The sequence below is a fragment of the Sceloporus occidentalis genome, unplaced genomic scaffold, assembly GCF_023333645.1.
Source record: "Sceloporus occidentalis isolate IW3139 unplaced genomic scaffold, rSceOcc1.0.p SCAF_30, whole genome shotgun sequence".
In the NCBI taxonomy this organism is placed as follows: Eukaryota; Metazoa; Chordata; class Lepidosauria; order Squamata; family Phrynosomatidae; genus Sceloporus; species Sceloporus occidentalis.
The window spans coordinates 6981002-7006014 of NW_028317010.1; the positions used below are offsets into that span (position 1 = coordinate 6981002).

The window sequence follows — 25013 nt, forward strand, 5'->3', positions numbered from 1 at the left end:
TGTTCTCGCGTGAACTTCTGGTCGGTGTCAGCACTGGTACTAACCGGAAGGGAATGCCGATCTCGTGATTGGCCGTTCCATGTTTGCTGGTGTACTTGCGCTGGCCGCAACTCATGATCAGTTGGCAGGAGGTCAGCTTTACTGACTTTTGCCGACGGGGGTGACTTCAGGCTGTTAAATTGTCTGATCTCCTGTGTAGCGGCAGGGAGATGTCTCTACTGCGGCAACAAAGTCAGGACGTCTCAAAGTATACAACCAAGAAAGGCTTCTTGGCACAGGTTTTAAGGAAGAACCGGTATGTCCTAAGGGGACTGAACGGGTTAAAGAAAAAGCATGTTTGGAGTTTGTTTTTAGCATTTAGAGATCTGTGTTGCTCTCTCTAGTTTGTTGGCTTTGGCTTCAGGTTTCAGCGTGGCGTGTCCCCATGTGGCTCTAGACACACGTTGTTTACAAGAGAGAAGTGGTTTCAAGTGTATTAGTTCACTAATCTCACAAGTGACCACAACCATCCTCAAACCCCAATCACTGGGGATGTGTCCAAAAGAAGAATATTCTTAACACTAAGATTAAAGCATCATTTAGTACTCAGGCCCTGAAATCACTTGTGTGGTTGTGTTTTAAACATTTGTTTTTCAAGATGCGGCCCCCTTAGATAAAGCGTTAGCTAGGCTGTGTAGCGTGGTACGCAAATAAGCCCTGCTGTATTTGTCACCTTCAAGCTGTGCCGGTTTCTATGGCAACAACCTACGTTTGCCTGCTTGTAACGTCAAATGACCAGCAGCCCCAGAAACATTATGAATACGGCAAAAGTTTACCTGACTACAGAATTAATGATTCCGGGAATGATTTGAACGTTGAATAATACTAGGAAATCTCGATCCAGGGCTGCATTTACTTATGTCTTAAAGTCAGCACAGTAGGTGGAACAGCAGCTTTAAATTAGATTTCGGTTATCAAGGTGTGACATGACATCTGCCTCACCAAAGGCCGTAACCCGCGGGGCGTTCCATACATTTGTCCTCTCAGTGCTGATTGCCGTAGAATCCTCCTTTCGGCCCATTGAGGATGTTACGCGCTTCCCGGACTCTGGATTGTTTTAACAGACATGGGAACCAGACTTATTGGAGGTGGGGAGGGCAAAGCTGGATCAAGGAGGCAGGGGGTAGTTACTGCAGGGAAGGGGTGGGGGATGGACATGACCGAATGCCACACATATCTTCCCTAACCTGCATACTTGACATTGTATTCAGTGCCGGGGAGGATTTTTTTTTCTTCTGGTAGTTCAGTTATTTGAGACGGCCTTTTGTGTTACCTGCCGGTTCCTATAACTGGGCAGATCTCCCCGGGGAGGTTTTTCGGCAGGGGGTAATGTTTTCACGTTTTTTTTCTTTGCTCCACCTGGCTTGCCGCTAACATGCCAGTCCTGTGGCTTGAAGGGCCAGATGTAAAGGAATGACACGCGTGATGATTGCGCAGCTTCGTTATTTGTGGGGTCCGTGTCGCGAGGCGAGAAAGCTGGAATAATAGCATTTTAGCCATTGGGCTAGTATTTATACTCTATACTTTGGACTTGCATTAATGTATGCATGTATGGTTGCTATCTTTTTAAATGAGATAGCAAAACATTCCCTTGATGCGTTGTTTTAATAAATACCATCTGGGCATTTTTGTGGGGCAGGGGGCGCCATATTTTTTGACCTTCTGCTATTAGAGGACCTCTTTGGAGAGACTGCTTCAATGAACTTTGTATCTTGTAGTGTAACCGTCTGCTGATCTAATATTTGGGATCATGTCGATGGATCTATGGATTTCCCAGAGTCTAAATGTTTTCTCTGCCTTATTTTGTAGGTCCTTATTCCTTAAACGGCTATCGAGTGAGAGTGTACAGACAGGACTCTGCCACCCAGTGGTTCACTGGGATAATTACTCACCATGACCTTTTCACCCGCACTATGATTGTTATGAATGACCAGGTGAGTCCGAGATACCATAGATAACCTTGATCCTTTCCCCAAACACGTAGTATGTCTGCCGCCTATCAGCAAGTCGAACGAAGGATCAATTCAATCCACGATTTCCATTCGTATTTCGAGGCAGTCGGTAAGCCTGGTAATTTTAATATTAAAATCCCCACCTTCTCGATGACACAATACTGTGCTCTGTGCTACTTTACAGAAAGGGTAGTAGATACCTGGAATATATGTCCAGTGGAAGTAGTGCAGCAAGCCACATTAAATGAATCCGGGGAAGCCTGTCATGTGACTGCTATTGCTATATATATTTAGTGAAGCTTAGCACGGTCAGTCATGTATTACAGTTTTAATCTTGCATTTTACCAGCCAAAGAAGACGCTCGGGATCTGTCAGCTGTCATCTCATGATTTGTGAATCAGGGCCGCCATTTATCACATTTCTTCACATCCTATTTGGTAGATTCTTTAATAACTAGCATACTTCTTATCATGAGCTACTGAAAAATCCAAAAGCCTTTTTTCCATTCCCCTTTTCAAGTGGACCTGGCACTAAAAATGCTTTGGTGTGAATTTTGTTCTAATTGTCCTAAAGAATGTGTTCGGATGAAAGTGATGGGATTTAAGTCTCCGTGAAGTTATTTCGTTACTTTCTTTTCAGAACGAAATGCTAGTATATGTTAGCTATGGTTTTGACTGTTGCCGCTGTTTGTTTTTTTCTATTTAACATTTGACCGTATGTACAATGTATGACTTTTTTCTTCCACCAGGTACTAGAGCCTCAGAATGTTGACCCTTCTATGGTTCAGATGACCTTTCTAGATGATGTTGTTTACTCTCTGTTAAAAGGTGAAAATATCGGAATCACATCTCGTCGTAGGTCTCGCTTAAACCAGAACAGTAACACAATTCATGTAAGTATTTTCTCCCCCTTACAGTATTTTGAAAACCATAAAATTGTGGGGGGGGGGGGTGTACAGCATTATCTGAGGTCTCAGGCACTGATAGTAACTTCACGTAAGCATATATTTCTATTAAACTGTTTATCTAGACTTTTGTAGATTTCAGTGGGGATGAGTGTGAGTGGATGATGGATTGTTATAGAGAGTGTGTGTAGATATGAGTGTGTGTACGTAAACACACACACACACGTCATATAATTATTTTTTGTGCTGGGCTGTCGTTTGATCCTCAAACACCGTTTTTCATTTGTTTATCTTTAATGTTCTTGTTAAACAATATGCGTTCTATTTGTTGCAGGGTCATTATACACGGGCACAAGCTAATAGTCCGAGACCAGCAATGAATTCTCAAACCTCCACTTCAAAACAGAATCAGCACCACAGAAATGCCCGCTTAAACAAAAGAAAGGGATCCGACAGCAGCATGCCTGATGAAGATCGCATTAAAGAAGAGAGATATGATGGAACTGGTAGACCAGGTATGAAACGCACTAAGCCACCTGTGTGACCATCAACTGGTCTGTTTGAAGATGGCTTAGCCCATAATGAATTATATAAGGCTTTCTATGGCATTAAGGAACATACAATATATCCCGAACATCCACGTCAGCGAGTGTGTACACAATGCTGTTAAATTCAGCAAACCAAGGCAGAAAGTTATTTGTTAAATGGTGTCATTTTCTTTAATCTCTGTCAAAAGTGAGCATTTTGATATTCTTATAATACTATGTTATTTGTCCAATGGACCATCATGTTTTATTTTTATAATACATAAAACTAGTGTAGTATTGGGAAAACATTTCTTGGCTAGTATGATGATTGCATCAAATGTACAACCAGTTGAGTCATGACACTGCATGCGAATGAGAGGAGCACCTCCATAGCACATCTAAAAGCTAAAGGGAACATAAATGTGGGAACGTAATTTACTTTGCCGACGCCGTGAGATTGTAAATGTTTTTTGTATTTCTCTTTGCAGAAAACCTAAAGAGGAACAAACATTTTCACAGCAAAAGGAGGAAACCAGAGGAGGACGAAAAGAAATTAATTCTTAAAAGGCTGCGTACGGACAATATTTCTGACTACTCTGAGAGCAGCGACTCAGAAAACTCAAATAAAAGGATAATAGATTCTTCCTCTGAGCAGAATTCTGAGAACGAGTTGAAATGCAAGAACACTTCAAAGATAAATGGAGACGAAGGAAAATCCCAAAGTAGCGAGGGAGCCGAGGAACAGACTCTAATAGATAGGCATTCTCCCTGGGATGAAATACAGGAAGATAAAATACATCAAGAAGCAGAAAGAATGAAGTCAGCCGACTTACAGCTGCAGGAGGAGAAGCCTCAATTCCTTGTCTCTGAACAGACAGCACTTTATGAGCAGAATTCCAATAAACCGCATCTTCAAGATAAAGTGGGGGAGAAAAACAGCACTACAGAGTTTTTGCGGAATGAGCAGGCCATTGCCAAGCCCCCCACGCCCAAAACTGCTATTGTCTTAGATAGCGAGAACAGTTCCGAGAAAGTTCCCCAGGAAAATAGTGCAAGTCAGTTCGGCTTGCAGGCTCCTCCGCAGGTGGACGTGCAAAATGCCGACCTGAAACCCTCGTTTGGCAATGTCAATTTTTCAGATTCCAAGAAGCAGGCTTCAGAGCATGGCTGGAATGACATTGCTAATAATAAAGCAGAACTGGCACTTTCGGGGGTGTTAAAATTGCCCCAGCCCACTAAGGAGGCAAATGACAGAGATAAAATACACCATACCCCAATCATGGGCAGCACTTCTTTAACGGACGAGCAGAAGAGGCTTCAAAAACAGTCCATAGACGCTCTCAAGGCAAAACCTCATATATCCGATTCTTCTAGTAAAATTAAATTCAACTCTTCTCTGGATGTTGTGAAGTCTCGGTCTGTTCATTCTCCAGATACAATAAAACATAAGTTAAATTATCATAGCAGTCAAGGTTCTGGAACAGTACGACCTTTGAGCAAACTGGATTGTGATACGCGCAGGTCCAGCTTTCATCCAGTAGCTGCACGAGTGAGTACCATCGAATCTACGAAGAGCCCTCTTATTATAGACAAAAATGAACATTTTACAGTTTACAGGGACCCAGCACTTGTTGGACCAGAGACTGCTCCCAATCACATGTCTCCTTATTTGCACCAGCACAATTTTGCCCTCCACCCTCCGGCTCATCGAGCATGTTTACCTCCAAACAGCCATCATCCAGCACTAACAGCCAATCCTCATTTGTTGACGTCCTCAGCAAATCAGACGCCTATGTCTGCGATGAACGCTCATCCTCTCGGAAGCTCCTCTCACCATTCGGTTCACCATCCTCATTTGCTTCCGACCGTGTTGTCGGGTATGCCTCCCGCTTCCTTGCTCGGAGGTCACCCGCAGCTCGAGACCGCACATGCCAGCAGCCTTAGCCACCTGGCACTCGCACATCAGCAGCAACAGCAAATATTACAGCACCAGCCTCCTCATCTTCTTGGCCAGGCTCACCCTCCAGCTTCGTATAACCAGTTGGGACTTTATCCGATTATCTGGCAGTATCCGAATGGAAGCCATGCCTATTCAAGTCTTGGTCTGCCTTCTTCAAAATGGGTGCATCCAGAAAACCATGTGAATGCAGAGGCTGCGATTAGAAGGGTAATATGTCTTTAAGATTTAAACTTCAGCCAAGTAAACCGAGGCAGTGCTTACATGCAGAACAGCCTGGCCTTTCCAAGCTTTGCCTGTTATTACTCAATGTGTTAAAAGCGACAGCAGTCACCGCTAAATGCGGGTCTTGGTTTGACGCCTGATATAGTCAGCCCTCTATTATTGTACTGATAATGGTAATTATGCTGTACGAAACCTGTCATTTTTATCACTATCCATATTAACCGCGAAGAGAAGAGGTTTCTTTTGACCTGTTGGTTCACTTTACCCTTTTGCGTGATAGCACGCGACAAACATGGCATTCCTTTTCACATTTATTCTTTTGTGATGAAGCGGTGGTAAATTTTATTTCAACTCCCTAGCTGCTTTGTATTCCGTTAATTCTGTTACTGGGTGATTCAGGTTTTTTTTTCTTTGTAAATATTGTATTATAACCTTACCACTTGCGAAGTTTTATTGTCTTTTGTTTACATTTGAACGTTCACGTGCCAAATCATGAGAGTTTGTATCCATTCTTGTCCATTTTAACATTTGCCGGCATTGAGACTGTCCTGATATATTAGTGTTGGGATGTCGCTGAGAGTCTTTGCTTCTTCACCAGATTCTGTAGGCTGAAGCTTTTATATTTTTTATGCTGCCTTCTCTGCGATTATAGATATTAAGTAATCTGGTTCAACTGTGTTTAGCGAATATAGAGCCATATTGGCTTTGAAAGCGTTATTCTCCTTTCCATTGGGAGGCAGATTGACTTTCATATTACATCTCGCAATTGATCAGACCCTCATAAAAGAGAGAGAGGCCTTTTTTAGTCTCCCATTCCTTTCATTTAGTGCTCTTTGGGAAAGGTATTGATTGATGTTGGTCTGTGCCTAATATCCTGAACACGGACTGTTGTTTTAAGGAGACTGGGAAATGGAACACTAATGGAAGTTGGCACGCAGACTTCCCCAGATATGACGTCCTTCTGTGAAGCAGACCAATGTAAACACCTTGGCTAGAATCATTTAGGACATACATTTTCCATGTGTGCATTTTATGTAAATAGATTGTGTAAATGGCATTTGATTTCATTGTATAGTTTGCTAAAATACTGTCCTACATTATGTCATTAAGTAACCAAATGAATGATTGAGCGTCGCTGGAAAAGGGTGAGTGGTCTGTGAGTGAAGTGGTAGTGTATGTGAATAGTGGCATGAAAGAACTTTACCCAGAGCCACTGAGCATGGGACCTGTAGGGGGCAGCATATCACACACTACAACCCCTTAGGTTTTTGCCACTTCAGCCTCATTAAAGAGATTTGTTTCCCAGCGCCTCTTTTTCTGCTTCTCCTTCCTATGTTGTCGTCACCTCCAGCCGCTGAGTAGGCTGCGTTAAGGTCAGTGAGCCGTGGCTTTGTAGCTGGAATCTTTCCTCAGTAGGACGTTAGGAGGTAACACGGAGCGCAGTGCTTCCCCCGTATCCTTCTGATGAGCTGCTTTTATTTCTCCCTGTGTTGCCTGTCGCCATAGCTTCTTGCGCTGAAGAAAAAAATCCCCTTGGTTTTTTAAGTTAAAAATAAATGTGTTCATCACTGTTGCCTTCTGTCCATGACCCAATATTTCCAGCATCTGACAACTGTAAAACACTCAGCCTTCTTTTTTCCTGGTATGTCATGCTGCCTGAAACCTGCAGAATACCCCCAAAACTTAGTAATTCAGACTACCTTCTGCTACTTAGGTTTAAAAATGTATGCAGTTATTTCCTTGTACTTGTGACAAGTACCAAAGATGCCAAGAATTGTCACTATGAAGCTCCTTACGTTGTTTAAACATTGTTGGGAAGAGAATGAAATTTGTATTCTTGCAGAAATGGCTGGTTCATTATTTTACTGATTTACATGGACTGTCTGACGAAGACGGCTTCAGTTAACCTCTTTGAGAGGGGACAGTAATAATAATTATATTATTATATATTTATTGCTGTTTTAACAAAGTCTGCTATTTCCTTGTGACTTTTTTGTAAATAGATATGTGGTGACATTTGGTGTTTCTAAAAACCAAAATTTTGTATAATGCGTAAATAAAGCGTGACTATTTCTTACCGTTTATTTTTCCTCCTATTAAAGAACACAGCGAGTCCTTGGTTACACCAGCCTACCCCTGTGACCTCGGCAGATGGACTCCTAATGGGTCATCTTCCCGTACGACCATCCAGTGCAGATCCCCACCGACCGATCAAACTGGCTACGCATTCAAGTCCCCCATTGTCTAAGCAAACGGACCATCATAAAGAGTAGGTTAAACATTTAAAAAATTGTTTCCTGTAAGGGATATTTCCCTGATTGCATGTCAAAATCTAATTTCTCACTTTTATTGAACAGGGATACCGAGAAGAAACCATTTAGTGAGCCGTTACGCACAATTACTACAGCACCCATAAAGGCTGAGCAAGAACACAGCCGAACACAACCTGGGAAAGACAGCCATATACATAGACATTATATGGATCCTTTGAGCCACGCTAAATTACAGAGGCCAGCACAGGAGACAGGGGAGAGAAATAATAAATACAAAGAAGAACATAGGCGAATCCTTCAGGAGAACATTGACTCTTCTTCCTTTCCTGTAAAGTTGAAATCACAGGAAGCGGATATAGAGGGCTATTCGAGAGTGACGCCTGTAGTGTCTTGCAGCCCGCAAAGCCACGTGGTGAAACAGGAAAATAACGCGGAACGCCCCATAACAGAATTGTACAAAATGAAGAATTCTGTAGCTCAAAGTCTGCCGCAAAGTAACTACTTTACCACATTGTCCAATAGCGTGGCAAATGATCCCCCTAGAGCGTTCGCATCCAAGGAACCTGTAAACGTATACTCTGAAAAGCAGAGGGCAAGCCCTTCTTCATCCAATTCTTCTACTCTTAACTCGTATATGTCCTCTTTGTCCAAGCCACCACCGCTGATTAAACATCAGCCTGAAGAGGTATCTACAGGCAAAGTAAATGAGCAGCTGCCTCAACAATTGACAACTCATACAATTACTTCTTTCAGAGGCGATAGTAGAAGTCCAACCCAGCTGTCCATTTCATCTTCCAATGCACTCCGCAGCATGCCCGCCCTTCACAGAGCACCCGTGTTCCACCCGCCAATTCATCACAGTCTAGACAGAAAAGATGCCGGTTACAGCAACCTTTCTCCACCTACACTAACTCCAGTACAGCCAGTAAACACAGGGAACAAAATCCAGGAGCTTCAGAAACCTCCCACTCTTGTACCTGAGCCTAAAGAAGCATCGGCAACGTATAAGAAGAGTTCAGATAGGAGTGTTCAGGAATCCTGGAAGGCCAGCGATAAGCAAAACTCAAACAAGGGAGGATGGGTGCCAGAGAAAAATAATGTGAAGGCGCATGCTGCAACGGCATCAGTCATTGTACGCCCACCTTCGAGCATGAAGTACGATAACATGCCAGTAAGTCAGTTGCTCTCAAAGGAGCGTGTTGGCGAGAGAGCCTCAGCTGGAATAAATCAGTCGGATTGTTTAAAACCATTGGAAGCCCGGGAGACTGGAAGAATTGCTCAGCCAATTATGAACTCAGACAGCACTCATGTGAATTTCGAGAAGAGCTCTCACGCCCCCACACACAGCCTTCCCAGTTCAGTTGCACCTGGAACCAATATAATGTGCAGTACAAAAACGGACGTGACCACCTCTGCCCCCACAACCACAAGTGTTTCAAGCTGCAGTGGATCAGAAGTAACCTACTTGTTGTCGAGCTCTGTTTCGGCGTGTACTGTGATAGAAAGCACTAGTTCTAAAGCGGTAAACCAGGCAGCTGCACAAGCTCAAGAGAGCAGAGATACCACCATTCTTCCCATCAACACAGTAAGGGGTAAGACGGGTGTTACGATTCCACCATGTGCTGCATATTCTACTTCAAGTGATTTTATCCATTTAAAAAAGCACAAGGCGGCTTTGGCTGCGGCTCAGTTAAAGTGCTCTAATGTCAGCGATACGGAAACAAACGCTATGAAAAATCTGACCTCGCAGACCTCAAGTTCTCCAGACAGCAATGCAACCAGCAGCTCCACAAACACAACAAGCTCTGTAGGCAACGGGCAAGTTTCCCAGTGCAGCCAGCCAAACTACCATACCAAACTTAAAAAGGCTTGGCTTACTAGACATTCGGAAGAAGATAAAAACACTAATAAAACAGAAAGCGCAGGAGGCGCTATTGTGTCTGAAATGATTAAGCCTTGTACCGTTAATCTGATAGCCTCAACTTCTAGCGAGCTTCAAAATAACCTAGACCTTCGAACGCATGATGACAAGTCTCCTAATCAAGATAGGCTTACAAGGAGGAGAGTTAAAAGGACTTACGAATCCGGCTCCGAAAGCGATGACTCGGATGAAAGTGAGAGCAAGTCGGGACAAAGGCTGAAACGACAGCCCAAGCCAACGTACAAAAAGAAGCAAAATGATATGCAGAGGCGAAAAGGTGACACAGACAAAGAGGAGGAAATAAAACCCAACGGTGTTCTCAGCAGGAGTGCCAAAGAGAAAACCAAACTGAAGCTACAGAGCAATAGTAACAGCAGTAAGTATGTGTGAGAATCTCGGCTCCGACCAACAGGCGCTTTCCTGCCACGTTTCAAGAGCGTTTGTTGTGTGTTTATACAGAGGGCCACTTTCTTCTTTTATTCCTCAGTGGTCCACTCCGAAGGTCCTTCTTTTAACCTCTTTCCAAAGCTTAAGAGGTGGAAAGTTTATGTGAATTACAAATTTATAAGAAAAACATCTTATTTTTGCTAGTTGGCAAAGTAGTTTACTGATTACCTTTGCTTACAAGTTTATTCATTCCATTAGAAAGCTCAGCTTTTTATCATGTGTGTTGAATAGACGCAGAACGAGGAAAGCAATTACTAGGCATTGTTTGCCCCGCTGAGTTGAGATATAAAAAGTCCCTTCATTTGGAACCATAGATCTCCGATGCAGCTACAGAGATGGAAACACAAAAGGCGCGCGTGTCTTCACTATATATGTAGTCAGTGCTGGGCAGATTTGTGTAGACATGTAGAAGCCAGCTTGACAGTAAAAATACAGAAGCCAGGGCTTCCTGGTCTGTGATTTCTTTAAATTCTGCTGTCTCCCGTTTAAGATTAATAGTTGATTCTTTCATGAGGTTTCCTAATAACACATAATACTTATGTTTTTATAAACATAGCTGAACTGCACTGATTACATTGAAAGCAGATTTGTTCTCTTTTCTGATGTTTTGGGAATTGCAATTAAATCTTAAACTGAAGGCTTGGTATTTATAAAAGTCTCCGATTGCATCATCAGAAAAGTCATTGCCACATTTCAGTCATTCTCCTATAGCAGGATTGACTGCCTGAAGGTGAACGTGGCCTGAAATTATCCTGTGGTCTGTTTTCCTTACTGCAGGCGATGTTTTGCATGTCTCCGAACCTCGGCGTAGCTGGAACTGTAAGCACGCTTCAAACATTTCCGTGGGCAATCGGATTACTGAGCTTGCAATTAAGATGTTGACATAAGAACCGCGCAAAAGAATAAGCGAGTGCACTATAAGTAAATAGCTCGTAAGGGCGAGATGGCTATAGTCACAATTTGGGATCGTGTTCTCGCCTTCTCGCTTTTCATTATTGGAACAAACCCAACTTTTGCTTTTTGCGTTTCGAAGCGAACCCCTTAGAACTTGAGTCTTCTCTGGCTGCAGAACCATCTCAGCCATGTATACCACATGATGTAGCTTGAGCTTCGAGCTAGTTTCGATCTATGAGCTTGTAAATATATACAGTTCCCCGAGAGAATGCCGGCATACATGTTTCCTGGTGCTTGTATTAGATTTAATAAGCCTTCCGCGTCTGTGTTACTGGCACAGAATCAGTGTTACTGGCACAGAATCTATCTGGTCGCTTGCCCCCTTTATTTATATGGCTGCTGTCTGAAGGGTGTCATTGATTTACTTCTAATTTTATTTTGACCCGCTAGTGATAACCTTATGGCAAGGTCGCAGTGAGCAGCGAGCCGAGAGATGGGAGGCATAGATGCCATGCACATGAACAAATATATATATAGTTTTAGGAAATTCCTTGGACAAAAGCCTAATCATAAATAGCTTTTGGAGAATTCGCAATTTGTCACATTGGTCTCGGAGTCTTGTAGCCAACGCGTATAGTAAGATGAGATCGCATAAGCCTTCGGTGTATCACAAGTCCCATCGTATTTGATCTTTGCCCTGTCTTTTGAGGACAACTTGGCTGGGGTTATCAGTATGAGAATGCTCCAGTGATTTATGGATTTAGTTGGCTATCTTCATGTTGTATGGGAGAGATCACCAAATTCACAAGGGGGTATCATAAATGTTAAGAGTTATGTATGGGGTAAATGTTATGTTTTAGCATTTATTGACATCTGTACCGTAGTGCTTGTCATGCTCATTGATACACATAGATACTCACTGCTGTGTATTTCTCACACTTCTCTCCCTTTTGTGTCGATGTGATTTCAGCTGGCATACCTCGTTCAGTATTAAAAGACTGGAGAAAAGTTAAGAAACTGAAGCAAACCGGGGAGTCGTTTCTACAGGATGATTCTTGTTGTGAGATTGGGCCAAATTTACAGAAATGTAGGGAATGCCGACTGATCCGTACCAAAAAGGGGGAAGAGTCCACCCACTCGCCGGTTTTTTGCAGGTTTTATTACTTCCGAAGGTAAGTGCCGATCGCCAAAAAAAAGTCCATGTATGTTACGTATTTTGAATGTGATTCTAGTAGTGCATTTTGGTTGGAGTCTTCACTTGTTTGATGTCTTTTCTGTCTTAGGTTGTCTTTCAGTAAAAATGGAGTGGTGAGAATTGATGGATTTTCATCTCCTGACCAATATGACGACGAAGCATTAAGTTTATGGACTCATGAAAACTATGATGATGATGATTTGGACCTGGATACAATTAAATATGTCTTGGGGTACATCGGAGATAAATTCTGCCAGCTAGTAACGTCTGAAAAGGCAGCGATGTCCTGGGTAAAAAAAGATGGTAGGTGTATTTCTTGCTTGGGATTTTTATGATGCTTACTTGTTAATATGGTACCGGTTCCTGGTAAAACCCCTGTATCTGAGGGCACAGATTTTCCTACGAAACTTGATTGCTAGGCACAGATCTGCCCCTTTATTATTTGCTACAAAGTGTCAGGATATGATGTCATAGTTGTACCCGGGGAACTGTCCCCCTGGGTACGTTGCTTCTTTCTCGGGGGGTGTATTTGGCCACGGCCTCTACCTGTAAACTTCCCACCCATTGAATGCGGCGGTATGGGGCTACCCCTGGAGAGCTCTGGGCTCCCTGCCCTGGGAAGTCTCCAGGTATGATCGCTGTGCAGCCACTTCAGCGGGTAACTCACAAACCATGTGAGGAGAGGGTACATATTTTTTGGCACGTGATCAGCGTTCACGTATTCCTTTGAGGTGGCAATCGTTGTATAGAGGGGGTCATCTGTGCGATGCCAGCAAGTAATGTTTCTGTTCAGTAAATGCTCTCTAGAGCCCTTCGTTCGTTTATACGTAAAGGTAGATTGTGACACCAAGATTAAAAGCTACAACCAGACTGCTCCTTTGTATTGATATTTATGTTTATACATTAATTAACCCTTTTTTTCTTTAGTCATTTCTTAAGAGATTTTTTTTTTACTATTTTTTATATGAATATACATTAATTACATTTGTATAAAAAAAAAAAAAACAGGATTATTTGAGCTGAACCTTTAAGTAAAACATTCATGTAGACACAACCTTATCGGCCAAGGTCAAAGGGGAAGGGGGGAGGAATACCAGTTTTCAAATGTTTGTGCAGAAACAGATGTTAATGTTTTTCTAAAATGTTCTGCGTTTCAGCAAAAATCGCATGGAAGCGAGCAGTCCGGGGCGTGCGCGAGATGTGCGATGCTTGTGAAGCCACCTTGTTTAACATTCACTGGGTCTGCCAGAAATGTGGATTTGTGGTCTGTCTGGATTGTTACAAAGCAAAGGAAAGGAAAAGTTCTCGAGGTTGGTTTGTATGAACCGGTTCATTCTGTTCGCTGTTTATCTTATAAATGCTTAGTTTAGCAGTCTGCTGTGTGCTTTCAGTGTATGTTCGTTATTTCTGCGCTCCAACGCTCCCCTTCTGCGTTTTTATAGCCAGTTTCAGAGGGCAGCCTGCGGGGGAGCTGATCTCAAATCAAACCTGTATCTTTTGACCTACTCACAATGTGATGATTTGGTTCCAACTCAGAATAGAATAGAGAACAGACCATTCTTCTTTTCTGAAACAGCCTTGTAGTGATATTGTTTGGAACGACTTATAATTAGTATTTACTAAAGTGAGCATATTTGTACTATCAATTATTGAGCTTTATTCAGGAAGAGTAGTTTGCAATATCTACATAGTAAGATGTATAGATTTTATGCATTTTACTTTTATCAAATCAAATCAGCTAGTGCAATATGTACCTCTGTGCTTGAGACCGGGTCCATCGTGTGTCGTGTGATCCCACTAACGGTTCACCATTGGGACTGGGTTAGAAATACTAGTTTTTGGACAAGATATGGCAACACGGGAATCATTACATGAGACGCAGCCCCCTCTCTTTTCCCCCGAGTAATGAGTTTGACCAATAGCGTTAAGATATATTGTGCGAGACAATTTCCTGGACCTTGTTCCGAAGGCTGGATTTTAATCGGATCTATAATATGGAAAAGAGGATTGATTTAATTGCTATAAATGTAATGGGCCAGAAATACGTGGAGCAGATGCAAAACACATACACTCAAATGATCTTTGATGATGGTTGAACCAGGGAGATATTTACCATGAAAAAGTTTTTTCTACAGCATATTAGAAGAACAAGGACGCGTTTAATGTACCCGGACATAAAATATATAATTCCCATACATAAATAGAAAAGTGCGATCCATTATGTTATTGTTAGCGCTAAAATGTATTGTAGAATTCATAAGGAAGAAGCCATGTTCATTAGAACTTCTTAAGTATCATTTATGTGTGGAACACTTTGTTTGAGGTTTTTATACAAGACCTAGCTTTCTTTTAGATGTACTGAAAAAGATATGAGCAAACAGGGAAAAGAAAAAATGTCGGTGCGCTAAGCTAGTCTCAGGCTCAAATAATACAAATGTATAATACGAGGCCTACCAAACAGTGTGAGCATGCTGCAAAAACAGTGTATTGGCTGTACAATGTATACAAAAAACAAAAACTGTCTGCGCTTCTCACCCTAATAAAGTTGGCAACAAATATATAAACATAATATAAATGAGAGGTTTTGGTTATATGAATTGGCCAAAGCATAATTAAGCTCACCCGCCAGGCACACTCTCAATAGGGTGAGAACCTACTCTCACCTCCTACACAGTGGGCACACAAAGCAGTTTATACGGCTACCAAAACCTCATTAATGTGTTGGGGGAGGTGCAATTAAACCTCCTCCCTATTAACCCCTGGACAGCAAGCTGCAACCAGACTGATGAGGAGCCAACAACCTCAAATATGTGCAAACAGGGAAAAGAAAAAATGTCGGTGCGCTAAGCTAGTCTCAGGCTCAAATAATACAAATGTATAATACGAGGCCTACCAAACAGTGTGAGCATGCTGCAAATCCAGTGTATTGGCTGTACAATGTGAAAAAGATATGAGTGTTTCAACAGAGGTGAATGTAGCTCAACTCTTCGAATAGACGCATGTTGGGAATACAAATCATGGACAGATTTGGTAAGAAATGTGTAGATTAGAGCATAAAAAGGGCAAAATCTCCCATTCAAGGTTTACTAACCTAAAATAAATAAATGAGCTTGTATCGTAGTGCTGCAGTAGAGCTTAAGACACTTGTCTCGACCTATGTATTTGCTAGCTAAATCGCCTTTTCTTAACGATTGTGCAACATTTTGTTCTGTTTGCCTTTCGTGAACTAAGATTCTCCTCTTCTGCAGACAAAGAACTATATACCTGGATGAAATGTGTCAAAGGACAGCCTCATGATTACAAGCACTTGATGCCCACGCAGATTATTCCAAGTTCTGGTAAGTCCATTTCCGCTGCTACTCAATATGTTTTGTACCATACTCACAACATGCAAATTGTTGAACTTTGAGCCTGTGGTTTTTTAATATAATACTTGTTTTTTTGTCTATTAAATACAGTACATGCCAGATGGTGTCATTAAGATTAAGGATATATATATATAATATGCAAAGGTCCACTCCAGCCTTATTTTCCTTTTTAAATGCATAGTGGATTTTGCATGTATTCTATCTGCCTCATTTATATATACAGCACACGCTCAGAATATCCTAGCCAGAGAGCTGAACTCCCGTTGACATCAGTGGCGGTAACGTCTTCCAAACACATGTATGTTACATAAACACGGATGTTTTGCTAGCATCCATGTTGTTGGCTGCTGCCACTACCTGTAATTTCCGTGGGTGCTCATTGATAATCATAGGAGTCCTGCAGAGGATGAAATAATGCGTGCAGTAAAATTCCTTATAAATGGACCGTAATGTTGTATTACATGAGGCTGCTATAATAAAAGTGGGCCGGGGTTTATTCAGGGTCTGGTTATCGATAGGTCTGACTCTGGCTACCGTTCTGTTGCAGTGTTGACAGATCTCCTTGAGGCAATGCATCATCTTAGAGACAGGTTTGGCATCAAGTCATACTGTCACTGTGCCATCAAGCAAAGCTCGCAGTCTGGCAAGTTCCCAGCACTGAACGGGGTGTCACAGGTGAGACTTTATGCTGTCATTATTTGCTTAAGTTTGTGTACTTAGTGTAAATCACAAAAAAGAACGCAATGCAGGCAAACAAAAGCACAATTTGGGCTAGTATGAATGCCGTGGGCTGTTTTGTGTGCAGCGCCTGGTTCTAAATGGGTTACAGAGGGGCTTTGACACCCAAAACTTCTACAGCCTCATTTGCCTGTGTTGTAGAGGTTTTGCTCCTTTGCACAGGTGGAGATTGGGCAGGGGCCCTACGTTGTGGGGTTCAGTAAGTTGGCTATTAATGTTCCAAAAAACATGTCAAGTCTTATAAGGCTTCATGTTCTTTATTAATTAAATGTGTATTTCTATTCTTCAGGTCTTGCAAAATGTACTCAACCACAGTAATAAGATATCGCTGTGTCTGCCGGATTCTCAGCCGCAGGGCATTTCTCAAAAGCCAGAGACAAATGGTAACGCGAGCCCAGGGAGCGATTCCAGCACCGACAGCAAGCTAACGTCAACCGAGTCCCAGTCTTCACTGCACTGGCTGGCGGATCTGGCGGAGCAGAAGTCCAGGGAAGAAAAGAAAGGTACTGACTTCATGCTGCTTAGTTTAGCAAAAGTCCTGGAGTTCCGGTTTAATATCCACGGCTGCATTTCTTACGGGATACGTTAGGCATTTGCCTGGAGCTCTGTATTTTATATACTGTGTGGCGTTCTGTTCCAAGCCATACTTTGCCTATTTTAAATAATTTCCACACATCTACATATGCCAATGCCAATTTCATCTGTACGGTCCTCACAACTAACTCACTCTTGTTTTACATCGATCTGTCTGTCTAGTATTTATGGAGCTCTAGGCACTCTTCCTTAATTAAAAAAAAAAAATAAAGAAAAATGAAAACTGACCTGGGTGCATTGTATATTGTTTAAAAAAAAAAATGCACATGATATATCAACGTGTCATATGTGTGTATTCTTTGGTGGTCTAGTGTGATGCAAACCATGTTGTTTTGATTAATGTGATGTGGGAGTTCAGTGACCATGTTAAATTTATGCCAATATGTTATGTATCCTTCTAAAGCAAAGTGTTAAGCTTACATGTACAAGGGGTTGTCATTTGTGCCATTTCATTGACACCTGTTAAATCTATTTTTTTTTCTGAATTCTCCTTATAAAGAGCCACTGTATGACTACATCCCGAGCCCTTTCTTCCTCTGCGTTGCAGAAAACAAGGAATGCCCGGTTGGAAAGCATATCAAAGAAGAAAGAGACCAGGTCACTTCAGAAACTGTAAACTGTAAAACCTCTCCCCCCACATCTCAAACTAATGAACAGGGATCAACTCTACGCGATCTGCTCACTACTACCGCTGGGAAACTGCGCCTGGGGTCTACGGATGCTGGCATTGCATTCGCTCCTGTGTACTCCGCAGGAACTCCAGTAAGTAAAGTGCCGTCTTTATACGACATCATTATCGCATCATTCTAAGATATTGTTTGAGGATTGCCATGATGAATGGATCCCCATTTATTTTTGTTATGGGCTTTCCGTGCATTACGTTTTGGTAAATGTTTTGCACAGGACTGAACCCGTGTTTGGCTTTGCCAATACTCTGCTTCACACTGGCCTGCCACCCTGCACCCGCACCGTCAAACCTGATGGAAAGCCAAACAGACCCCGTGTTTTGTGCCGTTTCACATTTAGTAGGGAACTGTTAGGAAAAATCTGCTAGATGGGAAAAGCAAAACATTTGGCAAAATATCTTGTCTGACTCTGCTCATTCGCCAAAGACAACCAAGTAGAGACCAGAGTGGCAAATGGTTATTTTTGAATGGCGCATACAAGTGCAAACTGTAGCTTTTAATTGGCACCGACAAGTTACATCACATTGAACCCCGGTGCGGAGATTTCCAGACAAAAGGGTGTAAAGTCTTTTTAACACTTGCACGTCTAATTTGAATGGTCTCTGCACCCCTCCCTATTACACTTTATATATGTATACATTAAGTCCAACACCGTGAAATGTTATTTTGGGTAGAGAAGTATGTAACTGGCAAGTTATCATGATATGTGAAAGGTTCCATTATTAGTAATTGGAAAAACATTGGCAGTGCGCTTGCAAAACCTCATCGAAACACAAATATTTTTCCACCAAGTATTAATAGGACCTTTGACATGTCTACACGTCTTACTGTAGCTTGTTAGCAGAGGCATGACTGCCAGGGTCATGTGGGGGGGCATTCTGCATTACACCCTCCCCCAGCAGAGTCGGCACTCATTCCTCTAGAACCAATAGAGGGTCCCCCATCCGTAGCAACATTAATATTCATAGTGGTGTGTGTGTGTGTGTATATATATATGTGTGTGTATATATATGTGTGTGTGTATGTATGTATATATGTATGTGTATGTATGTATATATGTATGTGTATGTATGTATATATATATATATGTATGTATGTATATATATATATATGTATGTATGTATATATATATATGTATATTTCACTTAAGAGGGATTTTGCAGGTTAGCTCAACATTTCAGTTCACTGTATATCATGAAGGACCATCCCAGAAAGCGTTCTGCAAGAAGGGGCTGTGCTGGCTTGGTATCGTACACAGTACAGTAGTTCTCAATGTAGAAAACCACCAGCAGTCCCTGACTTTATCAATATTTTAATTGGAGTAGAACTGGATCAGCCCTGTGTCCAGTTGGATTGTTTGTTTATGGTGACATATTGGGAACCCTTTCTATATTTGTTCTTGTATATGGGAAATATTGCCCAATTTTCTGTGGGAAGCCGTTTAGTACTGAGGCAGGAGCAACTTGCAGTAGTAAAGATCGAGGAAGAACATCCCATTCAATCGCATGTCTTCAAACCAATGGAGATGTTTTGATGTTACAGCAGGACTGAAACAGGGATAGAAAAAATAAGCATTAAGTCTTTCTTAATTAAGTGTTTTGAAGAATGAAGCCTTTGTCAGGCGCATTGGGCTATGTTTGTTTTTGACTTGTGGCAAATGTTTATTCGAACAGAGTAGTAAAGGTGGAAGGTCCATGCCAAACATCTTGGATGACATAATCGCCTCAGTGGTCGAAAATAAAATTCCAGCGACAAGGGCTCCCAAAATCAACGTAAAAACCGAGCCAAAAGAGGAAATTACAGAAAGCCGCAAGCCATCTCTGGAGGAGGGCATGAGATTGCACAACGAAATCCCACATTCTTGGATCTGTGATAGGCACATTCTATGGTTACAAGATCATAAATACAGCGGCAACTGGAAGCTCTTTCGAGAGTACTGGAAACAGGGAAAGGTTAGTGTGTCTACTTTAGTACCAGCAAGAGTCCATTTAAAAGGATCGTCCTCTTTCTGTTAAACAAAAGCCCAATGATTTGAAATGAAGTTTGGAGGTTAAGGTACTTTGTTTGCACAGGTTTCTGGTGGCGCGTTGGGTTTTGCTTTCAATACTTTGAATATGTAAGAAATCTCTGAAGTAGCTTGCCTGATCACGTTAGTCACATGTATGATGACCTCTCCAAAGTGCAAGTATTTCACAAACATTGTGTTATCAGAAAATATAGGCCTGAAACAGCAGTGTTGGCAGAAGAGTTTTGGAACCAATTATAAGAACATTTTTATTCTTTTGAGGAGCGCACAGTTGTACAACGAACCTTAAAAGGTCTCCAAAACACACGCACGCAACCAACAGTTTTCAGCCTCCTATTCTCGCACACGACATATGGAGCTCTTACATCACGCGGATATGTTTTGGCTCATGGACGGCATTACATTGGTGTAGCAGATGTGATATAGAGTATGTCAGGATGTCGTGTGGTGGTGTCAAAAACTACAAAATGCTAAGCAGACTGTTAATGCGCGTACCTGCCTTAGCATCGCACGGCAATAATAAAAAGTATTTCTACGGCTACTGTTTACATGCAGCGTTTACACTCCTGTTTATTCCAACAGAGAATTAAGTAAAGTGGAAATATCTGTGCATTCGGTCTCGTGTAACATGAAAGCTCGGGTTCTGTTCTTCTACGTAGAGCTTGATAATAAGCACAATATGGGCAACAAAAAGTGCGGCCCAGCAAAAAAATTACATTTCTGTCACCCTGCTTAACTCGCATTGCAAAGAAAAAATGCCACGGCTGAAAAAAGCTGGAACAGTGAGAGCTCTATAGTATTTCTTATTGTAAAAAAACATTCACGTGATTCTTTAAAGCAAACTACAATACTGTAATTATGTAAAGCATAAGCCACTATCTTTGGTTAACATTTATAAGACCAAGTTTTTCTGATGTCCATTTTGCTGGAGTAATTACTTGAAGTATGTCTGCGCTGCACATCTTCTCCATGATACGAGTTTTTACGGGCCGTAGCAGCGCTAGATTGTAATTTACTTTGGGTTTCAGACGGTGCTTGTATCTGGAACACACACAAAGATCAACATCAACCTGTGGAGATCAGAGGCAGTGAGCCATGATTTTGGTGACCACCAAGGAGACCTTCTAAACTGCAAAGAGGGCATTGTGTCAAGCGGGAACGTCAATGAGTTTTGGGATGGATTTGAAGATGTCGCAAGTAAGATCTGCTCCTGAATTCACATACGCTTGCAAGAGCTGTTATTCTAATACTAAGTTAACCTTGAGAAAATACCCCTTGATGTAATTTTATGCTTTTTTTGTGCCCTGGAGAGTGTATGCACAATACCGGGATCTCACCGTTCCTCGCTCCCACTCCAGGGATCTTTCTGGCTTCATTCCTTCTGCAACGAGTAGAGCTTGAGCTTAATAATTGGCTCACTTAACAAACCTGAACCGTAGTTTGAAATTGCATACAGTAGAGTAAATGTACAGATATTTGTCACATTGCAGTCATTTCCGGCCTAACATGTTTTCTGGGTTTGAATTCGCAGAGCGACAAAAATTGAAAAATGGGGAGACGGTTCTCCTGAAATTGAAGGACCAGCCCTCTGGAGAAGACTTCAAAAACATGATGCCAGTGAGGTAGCGTAGACGTGTTTTCAGTAAATTGTTATATTAACAAAACCCTCAGAGAAGCGCTGTTGTGTTTTCGGAACGCCTGCAGTAGGCTTTCATTGTAATGATTTTTGAAGACCTTGCAGTGTTTTCGAATCCGAACAGCGGCATCAGTTGTGTCAAATAGTTTCTTAAGTGCTGGTAGTCAGCAAAAAAAGACCGTTAGCGAGGCAGCTTCTTGGCACGGACATCGTGGGTCTGATTGCCCAAATAACTTGCCTCTGGTAAGGTGATCTGCCGCTGCGTAATCACTGTAAAGTCTGTTAAATATTCTTCTTATATATATTAGTTCTATTATCTCAATGGCAACGTTTCCAAAAGGGTCTGCGTTGCCGCTTTATTCAGATACTGTATATATTTCTAAATGTCCAATTTATAGAGCCATTTTATATATATATTTTTTCTCTTCCAAATCTTATCAGGCATGAAGAATTCTTTAAAATGCTACCTGTGCCAGAATACTGCAATCCGGATGGGAAATTTAACCTTGCCTCATATATGCCATCGTTTTTTGTTCGCCCAGACTTGGGACCAAGAATGTGTAGTGCATATGGTGAGTTTTGTTTTCAATAATCTAACTCCCGATTCTAACGTATCGGATCAAGACCAAAGAATAAACCTGCCTTTAAAAGGCACGTGACGTGGATTATGGATAGTCGATCCTGGTTCTGAACCAAATCCTCATTGCAGAAATAACACGCGTTCAACTTGGCCATTAGTGCGCACTGTTGGCGACTGGTCTGATGTTGAAATAGTTTTGTAGGTGGACTAAACAACCAGTCCAGCCTCGCATGGTGTCCTCATTCAGTTCTGTAATATAACACAGCAGCTGGAAGCTGACTTATCACAATTCTGAGTGTTTGTGTTCTGTGACCAAACCATCGGTCTGGAGTCGTGTTCCTCGGGCTCAATTCCTGCTCATAAACCGTTGAGTCTGCTTTAGACGTTTAGCGCTCTGCAGCCTGAGTGTAATTAATTTGATTAATGCAGTTCTTTCCCTAGATCTGCTGCAACAACTCAAGTGAAGCTGGATAGTAGTACATTTTTCAAGCAGGACATGTCATATATTCTTCTAGTTACATCTGGATAAAATTCATAGGGGTGAAAACAGGAATATTTTACCTTGCAACTCAATAGCGAATGTTACCAGCATTCACCCAACGTTCTGCCGTGTGGTTGTGCCGTCCGGTTGGACAAGTGGAGTACATTTCTACCTAAAAGTCCTTTTTGTTTTGATTTGTAATAATTGTGAGAAATAAATGTGTGGCTTTATTAAATTGCAGGAGTTATTGCAACGAAGGATCAAGACACAGGAACAACAAATCTTCATATTGAAGTGTCAGATTTAGTTAACATTCTCGTCTACGTTGGTGCAGCAAAGGGGAATGGAATAGTATCCAAATCAGGTACCCCGGATTTATTTGCACGGTGCCGATCGATCATTATACAGTTTTGTGACATTCCAGGAGAAATTTGGATAGTTTTGGGCTATCCTGAGCTGTGGGGATGGATAACTCCTAAAGAGTATTGGGGAGATGTCCATTAATTTACATTTTCGTCTCTCCTTAAGCCATGTACCATAAAATATAGCAAATTGACGGTACAGGCGTTAAACTGTATCCTTATACTAAAGCAAGGAGTCACATAAGTGGCACATATTACACAGACACGGACAAAAACTCTTTAGATTTCTTTAGAATAAAATACTAGCCCTTGTATTGAAAAGTAACAATCATTCCCTCTCCAAAGGTGTAGTAAAAAAGTTTGAAGAAGAAGACTTGGATGAGTGTCTAAGAAAAAGATTGAAAGACTCCAACGAAGTACCTGGTTCTCTGTGGCATATTTACGAGACCAGAGATGCCGACAAAATAAGGGAATTTCTGCATAAGGTGACATTTTACATTTCATTTCAATAGAAGGGAAATGATATCTGCTGGGGAAGGTATCTCTGTTTAAGTAATCTGGAGGGTATAGGATTGTGTTAAATAACTGCATTTAGGTAAAGTGCACCTTCCATTGTAAAAAGTGTGAGGTTGCAGTATAAGCGAAGCATTCCCAGCTGAAAGGATTCCCCTTTCTACTCTATTCCTTCGGGGATTTACACCATAGAGATACAAGCTGCAAATATGTCTGCCGGAGGAGATTCTATAGAAGAAAAGGAAAGAGAATGGCGGGCTAATAATTCTGGGCATAACCCTTTTTGCTCTTGTACGGAAGCGACATTAATGCCTCTCTAACTTTGACGATGGATCTGTTAAAGTATAACTACTTTTAAGACAGTGAAGGGCTCCTGACATGTAACGCTCACATCACCTCCGGATTACAGTGTGTCTCCAGAATCTGCTAATAAACAAAATTTCGTTTAGTGCTAGATATTGAAGTATACTTTATTTGGACGTTTTTACGAGAGATACTTTGTCTAACAAATTCATGTTGTTTTTCTTTCAGGCTGCAAAAGAGCAATGTCTAGAAATCCTTCCTGACCATGACCCGATAAGAGACCAAAACTGGTACTTGAATAAGAAACTGCGACAGAGTCTCCTGGAGGATTATGGTGTGAAAAGCTATACTCTTGTCCAGTTTCTTGGTGATGCCATCATTTTACCAGCAGGAGCGATATATCAGGTGGAGTAGCAGGAATGTGTTTCATATCTGTTAGAAACATACATGAGATACATATCAATAATGTGGGTGTATATGTGTGTGTGTATATATATATATGTGTGTGTGTGTGTGTGTATATATAAATAATATATATATATATATAAATATATATATAACTATATATAAACTGGATGAGGAGTAGATACCTGTGATCTTGTGAGACTACCGTCTATTACGTGTAAACCTGTGTATATAGATATTCTTTGCATAACTTGGGTGCTTTTTTCACAACAGGTGCAAAATTTCCACAGCTGCATCCACATGACTCAAGACTTTGTGTCCCCGGAACATATTGTTCAATCATTTCATCTAACTCAAGAGCTGAGGCTTTCTAAAGAAGAAATCAATTATGATGATAAGTTGCAGGTAAGAACTGAACAGAACTCCTTTATCTTGAGGTCTCACTTAAATGAGAAAGAAAACACGGTTGTTTTCCAGTAGTAAGTCCTTTGGATGATACGGAGGCACATGTTTCAGACACGAACACAATAAAATGTGTAAGTCTTATGTCATTACTAGAGGGTTCATTAATATTTCCCCCAACATGCAGCTTTGCGTTATCACTCGCCATATCAGTTTAAAACAAAGTTTGAAGCTATTTTTGTGAGAATGCAGTATTTCCCAGCGGCGTGGGGTTCTCATGCTTGTATGCTATATTTTTACTATTCAAAGTATCATCATGCGGTGGGTTCTCCTGAAAATGGAATTCTTTGTCTTTCGACTAACGTGTGACAGCAACTTTAGCATTTAATTTGTGGCCATTTCACTTACCATAGGGTATTTAAATGCTTCCATGTTAATATCATGTTCCTTGCTAACTTTTTTTTTTTCTCCCCCCTTCTCTTTTGGATGGATCAGGTTAAGAATATTTTGTACCATTCCGTGAAAGAAATGGTAAAATCATTGAAGATCTACGAAGAAGAAATGGAAGACATGGACGAAGCTTAA

At 41.5% G+C, this 25013-nt stretch overlaps 1 protein-coding gene across 1 annotated transcript in view; it reads left to right on the forward strand.

Annotated features, from left to right (window-relative positions):
* LOC149298993 (jumonji domain-containing protein 1C-like) overlaps positions 1–25013 on the forward strand; it is a 105716-nt gene extending 80703 nt beyond the window's left edge. Inside the window, exons 5-26 of the mRNA XM_089486814.1 lie at positions 1849–1973; positions 2740–2883; positions 3230–3410; positions 3911–5589; positions 7707–7873; positions 7962–10174; positions 12110–12311; positions 12423–12637; positions 13492–13644; positions 15583–15672; positions 16250–16377; positions 16730–16943; positions 17582–17796; positions 19394–19672; positions 20775–20943; positions 21278–21368; positions 21824–21954; positions 22685–22807; positions 23151–23290; positions 23850–24026; positions 24300–24431; positions 24924–25013. Coding sequence (XP_089342940.1) covers positions 1849–1973; positions 2740–2883; positions 3230–3410; positions 3911–5589; positions 7707–7873; positions 7962–10174; positions 12110–12311; positions 12423–12637; positions 13492–13644; positions 15583–15672; positions 16250–16377; positions 16730–16943; positions 17582–17796; positions 19394–19672; positions 20775–20943; positions 21278–21368; positions 21824–21954; positions 22685–22807; positions 23151–23290; positions 23850–24026; positions 24300–24431; positions 24924–25013 — 7058 coding nt within the window. The remainder of the gene's footprint in view (positions 1–1848; positions 1974–2739; positions 2884–3229; positions 3411–3910; positions 5590–7706; positions 7874–7961; positions 10175–12109; positions 12312–12422; positions 12638–13491; positions 13645–15582; positions 15673–16249; positions 16378–16729; positions 16944–17581; positions 17797–19393; positions 19673–20774; positions 20944–21277; positions 21369–21823; positions 21955–22684; positions 22808–23150; positions 23291–23849; positions 24027–24299; positions 24432–24923) is intronic.